Below are 19,147 nucleotides of genomic sequence, written 5' to 3' on the forward strand. Positions count from 1 at the left end.
GCCACAAGGGATTATAAAGGCCAATTTATGTTCTGGGTGGTCTCAAAACTAGGTGGCTAAAATTAATCATCTCAAAGCTAACGTGTATTATTTTGGGGATGCAAAGACAGACTTTTATGAATGTTTGTTCAAGAACATTAACCCCAAACTCCACCAACTATAATATTCATTACCTGAGCAAATCTGTTAAAATTAAAGTTTATGTTGAATACTGCAGGGCTTGAATTTGCAATCAATATTCATTTACATACCTATGAAGTGATTTTTTTCAGCTTTTGGATTAAGAGTCAACACTTTTATAATTAACACTGTGAAACATCCGCCCCAAGCAATCCCAGATAATTACTTGAAAATTATGTACAATTATCTTGGTTCCTAGATTTAAAGAGGTAAATTATTTTATATTCAAAGAATATCACTTACCAACAAGCAGATTTAGCATGATGTAGGCAATGATGACATAAAATGAACAAAAATACATAAGGGCTCCAGCATAATTGCCACAGTCTGTTGCCCAGTACTTGAAATCATCTGGGGTGCAAAATGGAGGTTGAACCTTTTGGGGGAAGGGGAGAAAGAAATTACAAAATCTTTAATTAATTGACTGTATTTAGTCAAAAAGGTCCTGAATAAACAATGCATAATAAATGTAATAGCCATCTTTAAAGATGATCTCACTCTTGTCACCTCATCAGTTTTATTAAGTAATAAAAGGATTTTGTGTGTGTACGTGTTTCTATCTTTAAAACTGAAGAGCCTCATGGGCATTAAATTGGATTAGAAATTGGTACTGAAGAAATCTGATCCCTTTCTCAATTGATTAGTCTCCATTCACATAAACACTGTCATCAGAACAGAGAAGTAAGAAATCTTTTGTTTCTCTGACTTAAACAAAAGGGCATATTTTAGAAAAGAAAAAAAAAACCATATGTGATAAGAGGCACAAGATGGCAAATCTAATGACCAGTTTTATTCTATGTCCAGAGAAATAATGATACAGTGAAATACTAGATTGCTGATTGGATCCAGACTGATTCAAATTAAAGCAGTATCTGTGATTAGGTCATATTTACCATACAGTCGTGCATAATCTTGTTCCAATCTTCCCCTGTGACTATTCGGAAGAGCACGGTAATGGCCTTTCCAGCTGAGGAAAAATTTGCGTGCCTATTTTATGTTAAAGACAAAAAGAAAAATTTTAGGTATATTATTATCATAGAGCAATTCTGGCAGATTTTACCACAAAAGACCAGACCCAAAACTGAGGGACCTCAGAGGTCATCTATGCCAAAGCCTTTTGTAGTTGAAGGAAGTAGGACCCACAGGGGTTAAACAGTGACTTGTTCAAGGTCTTACAAATAGTAAAGGTCAGGGTGGGATTTGAACCCAGTCAGGTCCCTTTGACTCTAGAGCCAGTGGTCTTTTCAATACACCACACTTTTCTTCATATTTCTCCCTAACTTAAAAGGAAGGACTGTTTCTGTCTACAATGTGCAAATATACAGCAACACAAAGGAACTAAGCAATTATGTTGGGCTTTCTTAATGGCACAGTATTTCCTGCTGTGCATACAGAAAGGTTGAGTTTATAAGCCACCAATTTCTCCACTCTTAGTGTTGAGATGCCAATACTTTCTTTGGAAAGTATCCAAGCTTTGTTGATTGGGTCCCTTGGAAATTCATGCTAACATCAGCTGGTCCTCTTTGCTTCCCAGAAATAATTTCTTTTATTCTTTTATCATTGAATATTTTTTGAATTCCCACTTAGGAGCTTCTGTAATCCTTTTGGATTCTCCTCATGGTCCCAAAGCTCCTGCAATTATGCAGGGGGTCTGGGAACTTGACTGATAAAACTACATCTTTAATTTCACTACCACTAATTTAATTTAGACTTATTTTCAATTATGATTTTTTAAATAAAAAACACATCCTGAGGAGCCCATAGCTACACAAAGGAATTCATGACACACACAAAAATTAAGAACCTCTGGTCTAGGAGAAATTCTAGTAAAATCTCCCATTCCTTTGCTTCCTTAGCAATCCAGGGTAAATTTTTGTGTGCTGTGCCAAGGCACACCTGAATCCTTTCCCATTTCTGTGCCTCACAGGCCACCCTATTCTATTTTCTATGATGTATGCTTATCAGCATTTCCCCACAATCCCATCTCTAGCCTCAACATTGCTCCTGAGCTCTGTTCTGAGAAATTAAACATGCTCAAAGTTGAATTTGTCTTTCCTTCTCAAATATTCCTCTTCTTCATTTCCCTGTTTTTTGTTAATGCACCACTGCTCTGCTTGTCTAGATTTGAAATCGTTCATCATTTTAAATTCTGCCTTCTCTTTCTTTCTCCAGCCTCAATAATCCATATCTACTTCTCTTTCTCCTGAACCTCAGCCTCCTCAGGATCACATTTGAACTTTCCCAGAATCAAACCCAAATCATCCCCCTACCCTTCCTGACCATACATGTGAGTCCCTACAAAACATAGTTCCATTTTTTTCTTTCCAGACTTATTTCACATCATGTCCCCTCACATACTTTACAATTCTGTTAATCTGAAAAGTTATGTATTCTCCTCTCTCTGTCTCTGTCTGTTTCTACCCCTTTACTCCAATCACATAGGTGGATAGAGAACAGGCTTTAAGTCAGATTCACCTTTCTATGTTTAGATCTGGCCTCAGACCTTTATTATCTGGGTGACACTGCACAAGTCACTTCACCCAACTGTTTGCTTCAGTTTTCTCTTCTGTAAAATGAACTGGGGAAGGAAGTGGCAAACCACTCCATTACCTTTGCCAACAACATCCCAAATGGGGTCACAAAGAGTTGGACATGAGTTAAAAATGACTGACAAGTGTACGTGTATGTCTTTTACCCAGACATGCCCCAAACCTCTGAAACATGCTTCATCATTAGTCTTTTGGAATTTTGACTGGTTATTTTTTCATAGTTGCTTTTATTTATATAGTTACTTTTAAATTTATGTATATTTTTAATTTTATTTATATAGATAGCTACTTTTATTTATAAAAAATGTTATAGTCATTGTCTAAATTGTTCCATTTCTGCAAACTTTACCCTGAATCAATTTATAGACATATCCCCACGTTTCTGTGAGTCTGTTCCTTTAATCATTTCTGATACAACACTGCTTTTTTACATTGATTTGCCATATTTTTTCCAATCATTCCTCCAATGAAGAGCATCCAATTTGCTTCTAGTTCTTCACAAAACAGTGCTGCTATAAATATTTTGGGATATAAATGTCCTTTCCCTCGGTGGGGAATTGCTTTAGGGTATGTGCCTCATTCTTTCAGTGACCTAAAGGGTATGGCGTAGATTACTAACTTTGGGAGAATTATTACAAGTTATTTTTTCCAGAATTTTTAGACCAACTTGCAGCTTCACCAACAGTGCATAAGTATGCCTTTGCCCTTCCTGGCTGTCCATTAATTACTTTCCTTTTTGAGGCAATTTTGGCAATGCTACAGTTATGAAGTAGAATCTCATGGTTGTTTTGAACATACATATCTCTTACTATTAGTTATTTGAAGCAAGTTTTCATATCATTATTGCTTTTCTCTTTGTGCGAGCTATTAGTTCTTATTCTTTGACCATTTATCTATTAGGGAATGGCTCTTGTGCTTATTTTCTTGTCTCAGTCCCCTAAAGCTTTTGGATATTAGGTATTTATCCAAGAAATTTGCTGCAAATGTTTTTCCCTAGTTAACGATTTGTCTAATTGTATTAATTGTGTTTGCATGAAAGCTTTTAAATTTTATATAATCAAAACTGTCCATTTTATCATTTATGATAATTTCTATCATTATTTTAGTCAAAAACTTTCCCTCTGGGAAAAGTTTCCTCTTCTTAATGACATAATCTTTTATAGCTGGGCTATGTATCATTTTTTTTCATACATTTTGTAACAAATCTAGGATAGAAAGGCAAGGGCTAGATAAATGGTGTTAAGTGACCTGTCCAGGGTCGCACAGCTAGGAAGTTTCTGAGTTCAGATTTAAACCCACATCCTCTCAAATACAGAACTGACTCTTAATTCACTGTATCACCAACAATTCCCATCATATATCAATCTTGGATTCAAATGTCTCAGGTCATTTTTAAACTCACATCTGCCACTTGATAGTGCCTTGCATTTGGCAGGGGATGAATGATGAAAAAATTAAAACTATCTTTATTCATATGATAAATATGTCCCAAATCAACATCAATTAGAGAAATACAAGTTAAAATACAAGTTATTCCAAAAAGGGATAATGATAAATGTTGGAGATGTTGAAAAATTGGGCCATGAATACACTATTGGTGGATATGGGAGTTGATAACAACCATTCTGGGAAGTAATTTGGAGCCATGCCAAAAAGACCATCAAACTGGGTCATACCCTTTGACTCAGAAATACCACAAGTAGGTCTGTACACCCCAAAAAGTAAAAAATAGCAGCAAAAGGACCTACTTGTCCAAAAATATTTATAGAAGTTTTTTTTTTTTTGTGTTGGGAAAGAACTGGAAATTGAAAGAATGTCTACTGATTGTGGAATGGCTAAACAAGTTGTGGTATGGGATTGTAACATGTAACATCATTATGCTTTAAGAAATGATGAACACGATGATCATTAAAAAAAAAACCTGGAAAGACTTATAGGAAATGATACTAAGAGAAGTTAGCAGAACCAGGAAAGCATTATGCACAGTAATAGCTATAAAGAACAACAGATTAACAGTAAATTCAGCAACACAAGTTCATGACAACTGCAAAAGTCTCATTACAAAAAATGTTATCCACTACTATAGAAGGAACCAATAGAGTCTGAAGATTGTTTGAACTATGCCATTTCCACTTTATTTCTTCTGTGTATTTTTCTCTAGTGTAAATGATATTTTCTTTGTAAAATGATAAACCTAGAAATGTATACTGTATAGTAACACAGACAATACAACCTATAGCATATTACCTGCCATTTTGAGGAAGTAGGAGTGTTGGGAGGGAGAGGTAAAATATGGACTGCAAAATGTCAGAAAGATATTATCAAAATTGTATCAACATATAATTTGGAAAAATTAAACATTTCATAAAAAATTTAAAAAAGAAAAAGATCATGCTGCAAACTTGTGTGTTTTGTCGTTCTATTCAATAAGTACAAGTGCCTAGTATGTCTTAGGTTATCCACAGCAAAAGAAGAAAAATAACATAAGATATTTCATGGGTAAGGATAATACAGAGGATGAAATGATTGAAGTAAAAGAAAGTCCTAGCTAAAGATCTCTAGGAAACCTGTGGACAGAGATCTCATTTGCAACAAGGATTTGGGGGAAGGGGACCAAAGGAGGCACCATGGAGGTAGCAATAGAACTTGACCTTGAAGGGAGATAAGGATTTTGATTCATGATGATAAAAAATAATTTATTTCCAGTATGGAAAATGGATTGCCAAATGTATGTTTGCCAGTGGTGCTATATTGAGTTTGGGAATATGTGGTTCCATTTGGTGGGACCAAAAAGTATCTGAAGAGGTATAATGTGAAATTAAGGCTGGAAAGGAAAACTGAAGCTAGATCCTTTAAAGGCCCACATTAATGACTAAGAAGATTTTTGTTTCTTTATTCTAGAGGTAATAGGGAGTTATAGGAAGGTTCTCAGTAATGCAGTGCCATAGGTAGACTTGTGCATTAGAAAAATTTCTTTAATTATTGTTTGAATGATAGTTTGGAGAGAAGGATTGTAGTCAAAAAGATCAGTTTGAAGGCTGTTAGAGTAGTCTCTATGAGATATAATAATTAGGACCTGTCCCATTATATGTGTGAAGAAAGGAAGAGATGACAGAAAATCTGTGGAGGCAGGCTTGGTGTAGCCAAACACAATCATTTATATTGGTTTTAAGGTAATTTCTTGAGCAAAATGAAAGTTAGTAAAACAAAAACAATAATCACAGCTCTCATATCTCTATAAACTTAGTGATTATTGTCTAGATGAAATTCAAAATTATATCTAAAATCTTATTTTTTGTCACTGAAATATAGACTCAAAACAATCCATAGTCAAGGCTAGGTTTTATATTTTCTAAGTTTTCAATGAAAAAAAGTCAAGGTTTTTATGTGAAATGATTATAACTAATTCTGGCAGCTCCCATCTCTTTCAGTTTCTCATTTATTACCTTTTCCCTTCTAAGTCTCTATCAGATAAAAAACAAAACAAACAAATAGCTGACCACACAGATTTTTATAGCCCTAGATACATGTGTATGTGTATAGAAATGGCGATGGTTTCTCTACTTCATTAAAAAGGAAATAGATACTGGACATGCCAACCTGTTAATGTTCTCTCCATATTTCACTGTACCAAACAAAACAACTCCAGCAAAGGCATAACACAGGAGCAATAAAAACATCCCCACAATGATAAAGAAGCTCTTGTACATGCTGACAACCACTGTAAGAAGAAGCATCTTCAGTGTTACCTGCAAACAAGGAGAACACAACTCATTCAGTTATATAGACGTGATGGGAAAGGAAGGGATTTAAGCAGATTGACATAAAACAGTCCCAGGGTTTCTGTATGTGAATAACAACCAAAGCATGCATTGCTTGAATCAATGCCAGCTTCTAAGGACTAATAAGTTGTTCTGTGTTGAGGAGCTGGTTTCCATAGTACGAGATGAAAATCAACAAACATTTATGAAGGACTACTATGTATCAGGCATTGTCCTAAATGGTTGGATACAAATACAAAACAAACCGATTTCTCTTCTTTAAGAGTATTCATGTTGGTATAATCTATGTAGTCATGAAAATGGCATGATGTCAAAGTAGAGGAGAACCAAATCTCTTGGATGGCTCATATATGGTTTGTAGTTATATTTCCCACCAAATCTATTTCAAAATCTCCCTATTAGTGACCAAGTACCATCATGATTGCTCGATCTTCGGACAATTTTTGGTATCTTTAACTTGGCCAAACCAACCTAGGAAAAAGGACTAGCCAAACTTTCTTTTTAGAGGAGTCATTTTGATTCTTTTCTGTAGCAATGAATCTCTTTTTTTTTTTTGTCAGGGGGAGGAAAATATCACTAGAACCATTGCATAATAGCTTTAAAACATGAAATTTTGCTTTTATTATAACTTTTGCTATACTTTGGGGAGTATTGACATTATTTTGTATTAAACTGCCCTTTCTAGAAGAAGCAAAGCAATGGAAAAAAAATTAAGCACAATGTACCTTTTATTTTAGATATTATGAGGCATTTTAATTTTTTATGAGAGTATAATAAGTTCAGAGTTCAAAGGGATTGTAAAGATCATTAATTCCAATACTTTGATTTTATAGATGAAGAACCTGGATAAAACGACTTTCCTAAAGTTACAAAGATAGTTAGGGCAATATTTAATTCCTTTCTTCTTTCATTGTATTGTGCTTTTTCTCAACTGCAAGAAATTCTCTTAGGTCTTCTGAATTATTAGTCCCTACTGCTACATCTATCCATGTTGAATTTTGAGTGTTATTTGTTTTATTGCCTTTATTATTCCTTTATCATTAGGCTAAGGGTTGGTCTTTAGTTTTGGTTTTTAGAAAATATATGCAGATTTTTTTTCATAAATGAAGATAAACAAAGTTTACAACTGTAAGCAGGGAAATGAATAGATTAGTGGCCAATATTTTTGTGGGTGATTTAAATGATGATTTATTTGGTTTGCTGAATGAGCATCCAAAAACACTATACCATTGAAACTTACTATCCCATCTGAACACAATATGTTATATTTTCACAATGTTATAAAGGAAATACTTATTGAAGTATAGGTTGGACAGATTGGGCGAAGGCAGCTACTCATTTTGATGATTTCTTTGCCTTATGATTTTGAATAACTTTTTTGTTAATAACCCTTGAAGACATCACCTTAAATATGAAGCCCTTGGTAGGAAGTTAATGCCAACTTATTATTGTGTTCTGACATTACAATACAATTAACTTACAGAAATATCATCAATGAGATACTTACATGTTTTCCACAAATGGAGAAAAACCTGAAGACAATCACACAGGCCCCCATCATATATGTATATGCATTCTGGAATTTAAATGGGAGAAAGACGTTAATAATTTGCACAAGAGATTTTGTTCCAGTTCCAGTTCCATTTCTCATCTGAAACCATCTGAGAAGTCTACTGAAAAATTGCTTTAATAAAATGTGAAAATTCATATAGGAAATTTGTCTAAGAAGGTTCTGAAAAGGTCACTGTCACATCTCATGAATAAATATTATACATAAAATGAAAATAATAAATGAGGCTTGGGGCTCTGTTTTGCTTAGGTGGCTTCTATATTGAAGGGTTTATTATATAAATAAGCATTTAACAATCATTTATTAAGTGCCTCCTGTGTGTAGAGCACTATGCTAGGCACTGGGGAGAGGTTTGATGTGTAGGTGTAGTGAAGTGCAGCTCCTGACCTCATGGAATTTACAGATGAATAAAGGACATGGTAAACAAATGGTTTTTATTTCTATTGATCACAAAGATAGGACTCTTGTGATGAAATAGGAGAGATAACGGGATTTAAAGCGGAAAGAGATTTTAGAGATCATCTAGTTGTACCAACTCATTTTACAGATTAGGAAACTGAAGTCCAGAGATAATATAATTTATTCAAGGGCACATGAGTAGTATTTTGAAGAGACAGGATTTGAATTCATGTTTGTGGACCACAAATCCAATAGAAGCCACATTCCTGCCAAGGAAGATAGTTCAATATTAAAATGGATTATTCAAGATCAGGGCCCTTTCTTATCCACAAATCTTTAAAGACAAGATAGATGCTCATGAATATGCATGTTTTTTATGGTGCATCTTTTTTAGTAATTGTGAATAATAGACATTTTAAGGACACAGACAATCCAATGAATCATTATTTGTTGACAAAAAGTGACTTCACTAACTTTGCAATGAATTAAATAATTACCTTATTTGTAATGGATTCAACAATGATCTTATTTGGAAGGAAATATTCTACTAGATAGGACTAAATAATTACTATGGTAAAAAAAATAAAATAAAAAAATAGCTGCCAAAGGATGTTTGTGCTCTGTAGGGTCAACCCAACCAAATGATGATGATCACAGACAAAGTAGGAAGTGTCCTATTTATCATAAGATCTCAGACCCAGAGTGGTAAGTGAGGATAGGATCTTCAACTCAGAAAGATACCTCAGAGGCACTTTTTTTTTTTACCACTTAGGAAACAGTTTTATAGATGTTTACTCACAGATACCACAAAGTAACTCACGGATGACTAAGTTAGCACAGTTGGGATTCGAACCTGGGTCTCCAAATCCAAATCCAGTGCTCTTTCAACCATACTAGGTAAAGTCCTCAAGCAGAAATATGTCTGTGATTACTCATCTATTTTATGTGTGTATGGTTGTGGTCTAGAAAGGATTCACTGTCTCTTTTGGATTATTGATTCTAAAATATATGTTGATAAATGAGTGTGGTTTCTGAACGAGGGTCAAAGGAGAGAGAGCTTATCAGCTTTAACAATTCCTATGCACAATGCCCTGTGTTTAGGGGTCTGTCAGTCAGCTATCACTTATTAAGGGACTCCTATGTGCCAGGCAACTGTGCTGCCTTTCATCAGACCTTGAGCGTGAGAGATCGCTTTTCTCTGGGGCATGCACTGGAAGGAAAAAAAGCCTGATGGCTCTTTCCATCCATGGAAATATGAAGCAAATTTGCTGGATTCTTCTCCCTCTGCATGCCAACAACAGCGGGAATTGGGTTCAGAGAAAAGCTGCTGGTGCTGAGGGACTGTGACAGCCCATCTTGGGAGAGTTCTCCTTCTGTAGGAAGGAAGCGTAGTCTATATCACCCATACAGCATTTTCGTAGTAGATCCATTCTGCCTGTTGATATGTGGGCTCTCTGTGTCAGAGACTATCTATGCAAACCATGCCACTGACACTGGTCCTGAGTGGGAGAGTCTGTGTGTGTACTCCAGAGACAAAAGAAGCAGTTTAAGAATTACCCAATGACCTATCTATGCTTTCTTCTATTTGTAGGTCTAATCTAGTATTAACTCTAATTATAATGAGCAAGAGAACACGATAGCAATTGGGGATCTTACAAGAAGAGCAAAGTGAAGTATCACCCAAATGACGCCAAGGGAAGTCACCAGAAGGTCATATCGATTCCTTCGGCTTTGCCAGAAGCCAGCGGGTGACATGGCAATAATCTTCATTGTAACCTGGTACACAATAAAGACGGGTAATGTGATTAAGTTTTAGCAAAACTCTATCTTACCAAGCATGAGGAGAATCTATCAGCAAATAGAAATGCAGACAAATATTTTTAGAAAATTACTTTTTAAATTGCAATATGTGTAAAATAAAAGAAGTATTTCTCAGTAGAAACGAGGCACTTTCTAGAAAATAAAAAGTCACTTAAAATGGAATGAGCTATATATTGCATTAATGGCAAGAGTCATTAGTCCATACTCCATCTTTTTCCCCCCACTAATTTAGACAGCAGCATATTTTGCTTCCTCAAGTAAAGCACCCACAGGGATAGGAAACATCAGGCACCACATATTTATGAAATATAAATTCCAGAGTCTTAAAAATTGAACTGAATAGTGATTGTGGAACCAACATGTATTTTAAGGCAATCTTGGCTCTGTCAAGAGCAAACCCATGAGTCAAGTCTCTTTGATGTACTTTGAGTATCCTAAGTCACAGACTGTGCAGCTAGCTCTAAATACTTGAGGTGACATCACTAATGCTGCCACAGCTCAGGCACAGCAATCCACAGTGATGTTTCAGCAGTTGGAAAATGAAAAGAGAACATCCATTATCCAAATGGAGGCCACCATTTTTAAAAGGAGATCTTCTAATGAAGTGCTTTCAAAAACCATTCTCTTAATGAAATGAAAACTTCCATTTTCATTTAAAGTTTCCATCTTTTTAAAATTTTTTCAATTTTAATTCTTTTTCCATTTGAATAAATTTATTTAGTCAATTTAGAACATTACTCCTTGGTTACAATAATTACATTATTTCCCTCCCTCCCCTCCACCCACTCTTCCTGTAACCAATGAGCAATTTCATTGGGTATTACTTGTGTCCTTGATCCATCTTAAAGTGATAAAATGAGGGGAAGTGGAGAGCTAGATTTGGAATCAGAAAACCTGTGTTCAAATTTCAGCCGTGCCATTTAATATTTTTGCAATCTTGGCTGAATTGCAAAGCCTTTCTTCTAAGAGGCTCAGCTTCTTTATCTGTAAAAATGAGGGTGTTCAATGATATATCTTTTATAATACTAACATTCTATGATCCCATAATCTATATCCTATGAAAGTGAATATCAGGAAAGGAACAGAAAGCCACTTGGAGAATGTTAAGCCTTTTACAGTACCTCCAGGACAAAAATGAAGGTGAACACAACGGACATTGTTGCCAAAGGAACAGTCACTGGGTCTGCAACATCCCACTGAAATAGCAAAAGAAACAACACGAAGCCATGTGATTGATGGTTTTTCTCCATCTCCTTATTTGGTATAGTTTTATTTTTAATACGGGTGAGCTTATGTTTAGACAAGAATGGCAGCTTGCTACATTCTCAACTAGATGGATTGAATGAAAAAATAATTTGCAAATGCGTAGTGTGAAGCAAAATACAAAAAAACAAATGTACCTTGACTGACAGCAGCACAGATTGAGCCAGGACCAGCACGGCAATAGTCCTCTTAAAAAAGGGATGCTGGGTAATGTCATACATTTTAGCTCTAAAACCATCATTATCTGTAAAAGAAGGATTTTTACAAGGGCATTTTAAGTCCTGGGTCACATTTGCTTTCTTGTTTTTCATTTTCTATAATGATCATCTCAAGACACATTTCACATCCCCCCTCCCCTTGCTACAGTTTTAATCTAACTTTGAATATTTAAAAACAACAATTGCATGAAGCCTTTAGGACTGAGAGGACAGTCACATCATTCAATTTCTGTCAGGTTAATATATTTTACTCACATTATTAAAAGGCAAGCACAAATATATTTTATTTAAAAATTCATTTTTTTTTCATTAAGGCTTATCCTAAAAGCATTGAAGCACAACCTTTGGGCGGCTAGTTTTAATAGCCTTATGCAGAGATCTGTAGTTAGATGGCTGTTTCTACATTAACTTATGCACAACCTCCCAGTGGCCTCACGATTATTATTTTAATTTAAATCTTAGACTCCTGGGGAATCATGAACACTAGTGCCCAACATGAATGAAATCAGAGCATCTTTGATACCCGGGCGAGGTGGGAGATGAAGAGGTTGTGCTATCTTCAGTCTGCTTTTCAGATCTTCCCATCTTCTCTGATCTACAGTCAGTAACGCCGTCCCCTTAATAAACAAAGGAAAGCATAAAAAGCCTTTTGTCATCTAAACCCAGAACATTCCAAATGTGGTCATCATAAGAAAAAAAAAACACACAGTGCTGCTTTTTGGAGCTTGAAAGACAGCACTTCTTCCCACATAGGGGCACTTGGGTAAACAGGGTCAGAGCTTGTCTCCCTCACCTCAAGGGCACTTCCCAGAGTAGAGACTTTGGCTGGAGGATCTTTACTAAGTGAGCACACATAGTGCTCTTTGAAAATACACACTAGCCAGGTATAGAAAATGCTACTTTTGTATTTGGTGTTCTACTTGCTTAAATAAAACAAAGGGAAGAAATACCAGCTTCAACGGCAGCTAATTTTTATTCAGTTTCTCTGAAGAAGACATTGCAGCAAAATGATGGCTCCTGAAAGTGTGTTTCCATTCCCCCCATTTTCCCATTGTCTTTGATATGTGCAGTCTTACAGGCTTTAAGGAAGACAGCTATATCAGGTGATAAGACAAAGGATTAGTGAGGAGGCAACAAATACCCTGAATCCTGCCAATCCTCTATTAAGCAGAAGAATGATTAGATGGCAAGTTCTTTTATTAGAAAATCATATTGAAGTGTAAGTGAAGAGCAGGTGTTTGAGACAACACAAAACAAAGGACCCAACATATTTCATGGAATGGGAAAAAGAAAGTCTTCTTATCATTCTGGCTCATTTATTGAAAGGCACAGATCTGCATAGTTTAAGGAGTGATTACTCATTCACTGCCTCAAGAAATACTGAGCTCCCATTGTGTCCTAGATACTGTGAAATCTAGGAAGAGGAATAACATTTGGTTCCTGCCATTCAGTCACTTATAATGTGCTGATTACATTCTAGGAAAACTGCTAATTGATTGTAATTTCATACCTGCAATATTTATAAGCTATTAGAGCCACGACTGTCTCCATCCCACTATATATAGTCCTCCTCTTCTTCCCCACCTTCTTCTGCTCTCTCCTCTCCTTTTTCTCCCTTTTTTTTTTTTGCTGCTTTGAGTGAACAGGTACATCTGATTTCAAATCCTGCCTACCTCTGACACTTACTGGCTGGATGACTGAGAAACTCAGAGAATATACTTGCATCTCAGTTTGCTCACCTATAAAATGTGGATGATACTTTTAGTGACTTCCTCTCTTGGCTGCTATGAGGATATGAGATCATAAGTACAAAGTACTTTGCAAATGCTAAATCACTGTATAGCAAGAGTTCGTCAACTATTCATGTCCTCATGATAGATTCATGAACTTGGATAGGGAAAAATGCATCCTGATTTTTACTAAACACTAACTGAAATTAAGCATTCCTTAAATTATTTAAATCCATCACTTTGAAAAGGAAGTTATCGACTTCCCTGACTACAAAATGTCCATCACCCAGAAAAGGTTAAGAAGCCCTGCTCCCTAGGGATAAGGACTGGCCTACACTTTCATTAAACCTATGCCACCTGGCAGAGGGAGTGTCTTAGGCTAATGAAAGCATAGGTGCCAATGCAGGTTGCAAATTCTAGTCTTAGAGAGTTGTCAGGAAAACTGAGAAGTTGATTGACTTGCCCTGGGTCACAAAGCCCATATGTATCACAGATGGGATTTGAAACTTTGTGTTCATGGCACCAAGGCTAAATAGCCTCCCCTAAACAAAGTAATTACCTCATGTTTTCTCTAAACATTATATGTGGCACATGTTTTCTCCTTCAGTAGAATGTAAGCTCCCTGAGGGCAAGCACTTTTTCATTTTTCTCTTTGTATCCCCAGAACCTAGCACAGTGCTGGCATATGTTAGGCACTGAATAAAAATTTATTGATTGATTTATTGTTGTTCCTTCTGCCTTCCCCTTTCAGGACTTATCATTTTCATTTTTCTCAAACATTCCTCATCAGCCATGGTTTATAGACTCTCCCATCCTTCTACCATGCTATCTGCCATCACAAAATCATAGAATCTCAGAGTTGGGAGAGATTTCATAGGCAATCTAGTCTCAAGAATTGTCTCAAGAATTTTCTACAATATCACCAAAAAAAAAAAAAAGGTCATCTACCTCTTTCCTGAAGACCTCCAGTGAAGGGAAACCTAATATTTTCTAGGACAATTAATTCCATTTTTGGACATTATTAATTATTAGTGAGTTTTTCCTTTTCGCAAACCTGAATTTGCCTCTGTTCAATGTCTCTCCATTGTACCTAATTCTTTCCTCTGGGCAAAGAAGAATAAATTTTATTACTCTTTTATGAGTCAACCCTTTAAATGCTTGAAACCAGCTAATAGAAGATGTCTCAAAAGTCAGTACAGTTTTTAGCTCTCTAAAATAAAATTTGCGCAGTTAAAAACTGTACTATGACTTTTGGGACACCTTCTATATTCCTTATCTTCTCATCTCCAGGCTAAATATTCCTAATTCCTCCATTGATCCTCATCTGTCAAGATCCAGTCCCTTCACAAAATCATCAGTTTCACTTCTGTCTTCTAGAGTCAGAGAAGTCCTTCCTAGTATCTCTCCTTGAAAGGTTTTTGTCCGTCTTCCTCTTCTGTGTGACAATGCCTAAAGTCATGATTTCCAAATGCTATCTTCCACATTACACTGCCCCCTTAATCCGGAAAATCCATGCAATTTTTGGCCCTCCCTTTGTAGCAGAGAAGAAGTCTGAATTTTTTCTTTATCTTTTATGGCTTATTTATAGTATCTTTTTGTAAAATTTGGGTTAAGTATTTGGACATAGGCTGTATAGTTTCTAAACTTTTTTTTCTCTGAACTCTGCTGGCCTTTGGGTCATTTGTGGCTTTTATAAAACTTCCATAAAAATTCCCATTTAGTTTTTTATGCTGACCTGCAATATATTGAAAGCTTGATGGTGAAAGTTGTGATGTGGAAGAATATCTGTATTTATATTAAATGTGAATATCTACATAGAAGTTCATGGTTGTAAAAGGATTTCACATGCATAAATCCACTTAACCCTAAGAATAAAATTGAGAAATAGGGAGTGCAGTTATTATTACCATTTTATAGGTAAGGAAGGAAACTAAAGAGACTTGGTCAAGGTCTCATGGGTAGTTAGTGGCAAAGTCAGCATTCTGATTTCAATTCCAATGATCTTCCCATTATATTGTAATTCCTTTCTCAATGATATAGAGATTATAGTAGATTTAAAAGGTCACTCGTATATGTATCAGTGTTCTAATTAAAACAGTAAATGGGCTGGTAAAGTACTTAGATTTGTTTATGCCCTTACAAAGCACTTGACTAAGTGAAAAAGCTTAAAGTATTTTTTTCAAATTCATTTCCCTTATTATTGACCCTACAGAAAAGCAGTTTCTAACTAGACCTAGTAGGGACTTCTGTTTGTTGGCAGGGAAAATGGGAGAAGAAAGAAGAAAGGATCTGGAAGGAGATTTCCTGACAATGATATGCTGATGGACAAGAGGAGACCATTCTCTGGCTCATAAGTAAGTTCAGCAAAAAGAATGATCTCCTTTAGGATGAAGGGGAGTTGCTTCCCTTTGGCTACAGAAAGGATTTTTTCCAGAGCAAAAAGGTCCCTTAGAAACTATCTGGGAACAAAACTCAGACTTATTTTGTTGAATGAGAGAATTTGTGTAGGGATTCTATTTATCAGAAGAAAAGAAATCTTGTCTTTAGTTCCTTTTAAAAAAATATTGAGTAATGTCTTGGTTTCCAAATTTAAAAGGATAACACAAATGCTAATAATATGGAGTGGAAATTAGATAAAGATGAATGGGAAACTCTCTAGAATGAAATTCTGCAGAGGGAGGAAATCTGGGCATAGTCTGACATATACGTAGATTCGGGGATTTATAGGTAGAACAGATAAGCATAGTTAGGACCTTATCGCCTACATTGAGGAGGAAGGTATTTAGCTGCTCTCAGTGAACACAAATAACAGAACTCATTGAACCATGTCTTGGTACTGAAAGAATTGGTTGTTGAGCCACTGTTAACATTTGAAAGGTAATGAGAAATGAATTTGAAGGGGGCTATCATGTGGAAGTGGGATTGGTCTTGTTCTCCTAAAACTGGGGGTGGACAGGTCTACTGGTTGTCTCATCTATGCCCATTGATTCAGGAATCCCTTCTGTGCAGCTCACTCCCAAATCATATACTAAGCTAGAGTCTCACATCTTAAAATATTTGTTGAACAGTTCTACCTGGATGTCCTGACAATGCTTCAAAGTCAGCATGCCTCAAAATGAACTCATCTGTTTCTTCTCTAAACTCACCTCTCCACTGAGGGCACTGTCATCCCCAAGCCATCCAGATTTATAATCTTGAAGCCATCACGGAATCTTCTCTCCATATCCAATGTTTCAAAGCCCTACTGATTCTACTTTCAGGAATTTTCATATCCATTCTTTTCTTGCCACTGAACTCAGTTTACCCATATCCTTTAAAGAACTTCCTAATGGTTCTTTTCTTGACTTCCTTTCACCTTTCACCCAGCTCCAAAATAATCTTCATAAGGCACATATCTGATCACATTATTTCAGTGAGTCCCTATTATTTCTAAGAAAAAGCACAAAATCCTTAGATGGCTATCCAATCCTGTTTCTCATCACTCACAAGGGTTATTTGTTGGTCCATGGATTCAACTACCTCCATGAATTCCCCTGGGAACCTGATTTCCATCTCTCTCCTTATCAAGCTACTTCTTTAGGCTTATTTCAGGTCAGCCTTCCCTGATCCCCCTCCACCCCTCAGGTCTTTAGCCCTCTCTCAAAGAGCCCTGTCCTAGAGCTCTTGCATCTTCTCCTTAGGTCCCCACTCCCTCACTCCAATCCCTATCTTGTATTCTACTTTTAGATAGTTATGCCATAGGCAGCTGGGTTGTTTAGTGGATAGAGCTCCAGTCAGGAATACTCCTCTCCCAGAATTCAAATCTGACCTGAGACACTTATTATTTGGGTGACCCAGGGCAAGTCACTTAACCCTGTTTGTCTCAGTTCCTTATCTACAAAATGAGCTAGAGAAGGAAATGACCAACTGTAATGATAGGATCCTTTCCATCCTTTATCACACAACTATTCTAGTATCTTTGCCAAGAAAAGACATGGAAATTCTGAGACTACTGAACAACAAAAGCCATGTCATAGGAGACAATGAGGGAAGAACTCTTGACTTGAGTCAATCCTACTTCTGACACTGTGTGACCTTGGGTAAGTCACTTAATCTCCTTCATTTTAAAATTTTCTCTTTTGGACTAGATGGATTTGGAGGTCTCTTAAAGCTCTAAATTTACAACCTTTAGGATGTCGCATTTAGAACCTCATTTGGGGTTTTCTTGGTAAAGATAATTTTCTTCTCCAGTTCATTTTACATATGGAGAATCTGAGGCAAACAGGATAAAGTGATTTACCCTGAGTCACACGGGTAATAAGTGTCTGAACCTAGATTTGAATTCAGAGAGAAGGGTCTTCCTGATGCCAGGACTGGAGCTCTATCTACTGTACCACTGAGCTGCCTTACTCTGTCACGAGGAGCCTTTAATGACCAAAAGTAAGGAAAAACTTCCCAATAGTCATACTGTCAAAAAGTGGCATAGATAGTGAATTGTCTTTATTGGTAGTTTTCCGGCAGAGGCCATTTATATGGGATTCAGAATTAGGTAGAACAGAATATATCCACATGTTTATAGGTATAGGTATCCATGGATATATTCTGTCTTAATTCTATATAATATATAAAAAATAAATATATCCTTTATTTGCATGTATATAGAAATATTGTCCTCCCTAATGCTATATAATAAAAAGCTATAAATCTTCACAATGTAATATATTATAATAATAAAATAAAATAAAAATAATATAATATATAAATAATGTATAATATCAATACACTTTGAGATATTGAAATATTCTTTCCTACCTACTTAGGAAATAAATCTATATCTAGATATGTATACACACTCATAATTATATACTATGCATATATCTGTATATGCATACACAGATTATAGGAGAACATATGATTTATAATTGAAAGGAAACAGGAGCGATTGAGTCAAATGACCTAATTTTACAGATGAAGAAACAGAGGCTGAAAGATGGATCCCAAATATCAGAGGCAGGATTTGAACTAACTTCCTTCACTGTGCCACCTTGTGGTCAAACCTTAGTATCACACCAACCTGAAAACACTGGAATAGCACATGAACAATGATTGATTTCACAAGCATTCAAGATGATAGAAATGGCTCTTGAGAAGCGCCATGTTTTGGAGATAAGGGACTCTCTTTCCTGTTCTCTCTAATTCTGAATCATAAAAACCAGTGCTCCCAGTGCTCCCATTATTCCCTATCTTTCCGTTTCCTACCTCTTGCATTGATTACCTGACTGAGGATAGAGAACATATATAGAACCCTGTTTATTTCTCACGAGGGAAAACTTTATCTGGAAATTCTTATTTTCATTTTTAAACTTAAGAGGAAAGTCTTCTGGGTGGACTAGAAGTGATTTAGATATTTTCTTCAAAGAAGAATTTATCAAGGTACAAAGTGGATCTGATTGCTTTTAGCGTGTTTGCCCATAAATCTAATATTCTCCCTTCTCTTTTCTCTGTAATCTTTCTGCCCACCTCCTCTTCCCACCTCTGAATCCTTCTGAAGCTTTTCATTCTACCTGGAATATTGCATTTGACATGATGGATCATGCATTAGACTTGGAATCAAGAAGACCAAAGCTCAATTCCTGCTCCAGATACTTGCTTACTC

At 36.0% G+C, this 19,147-nt stretch overlaps 1 protein-coding gene across 1 annotated transcript in view; it reads right to left on the bottom strand.

Annotated features, from left to right (window-relative positions):
• The window catches only part of NALCN (sodium leak channel, non-selective), a 514,200-nt gene that overhangs the window by 13,772 nt on the left and 481,281 nt on the right, over window positions 1–19,147 (bottom strand). Inside the window, exons 31-38 of the mRNA XM_007501336.2 lie at window positions 12,306–12,399; window positions 11,702–11,808; window positions 11,423–11,497; window positions 10,137–10,256; window positions 8,019–8,087; window positions 6,330–6,478; window positions 1,074–1,167; window positions 424–556 (exon numbers count right to left, since the gene is read on the bottom strand). Of these exons, the coding sequence (XP_007501398.1) occupies window positions 424–556; window positions 1,074–1,167; window positions 6,330–6,478; window positions 8,019–8,087; window positions 10,137–10,256; window positions 11,423–11,497; window positions 11,702–11,808; window positions 12,306–12,399 (841 nt within the window). The remainder of the gene's footprint in view (window positions 1–423; window positions 557–1,073; window positions 1,168–6,329; window positions 6,479–8,018; window positions 8,088–10,136; window positions 10,257–11,422; window positions 11,498–11,701; window positions 11,809–12,305; window positions 12,400–19,147) is intronic.

This window comes from Monodelphis domestica, chromosome 8 (assembly GCF_027887165.1).
Source record: "Monodelphis domestica isolate mMonDom1 chromosome 8, mMonDom1.pri, whole genome shotgun sequence".
Taxonomy (NCBI): domain Eukaryota; kingdom Metazoa; phylum Chordata; class Mammalia; order Didelphimorphia; family Didelphidae; genus Monodelphis; species Monodelphis domestica.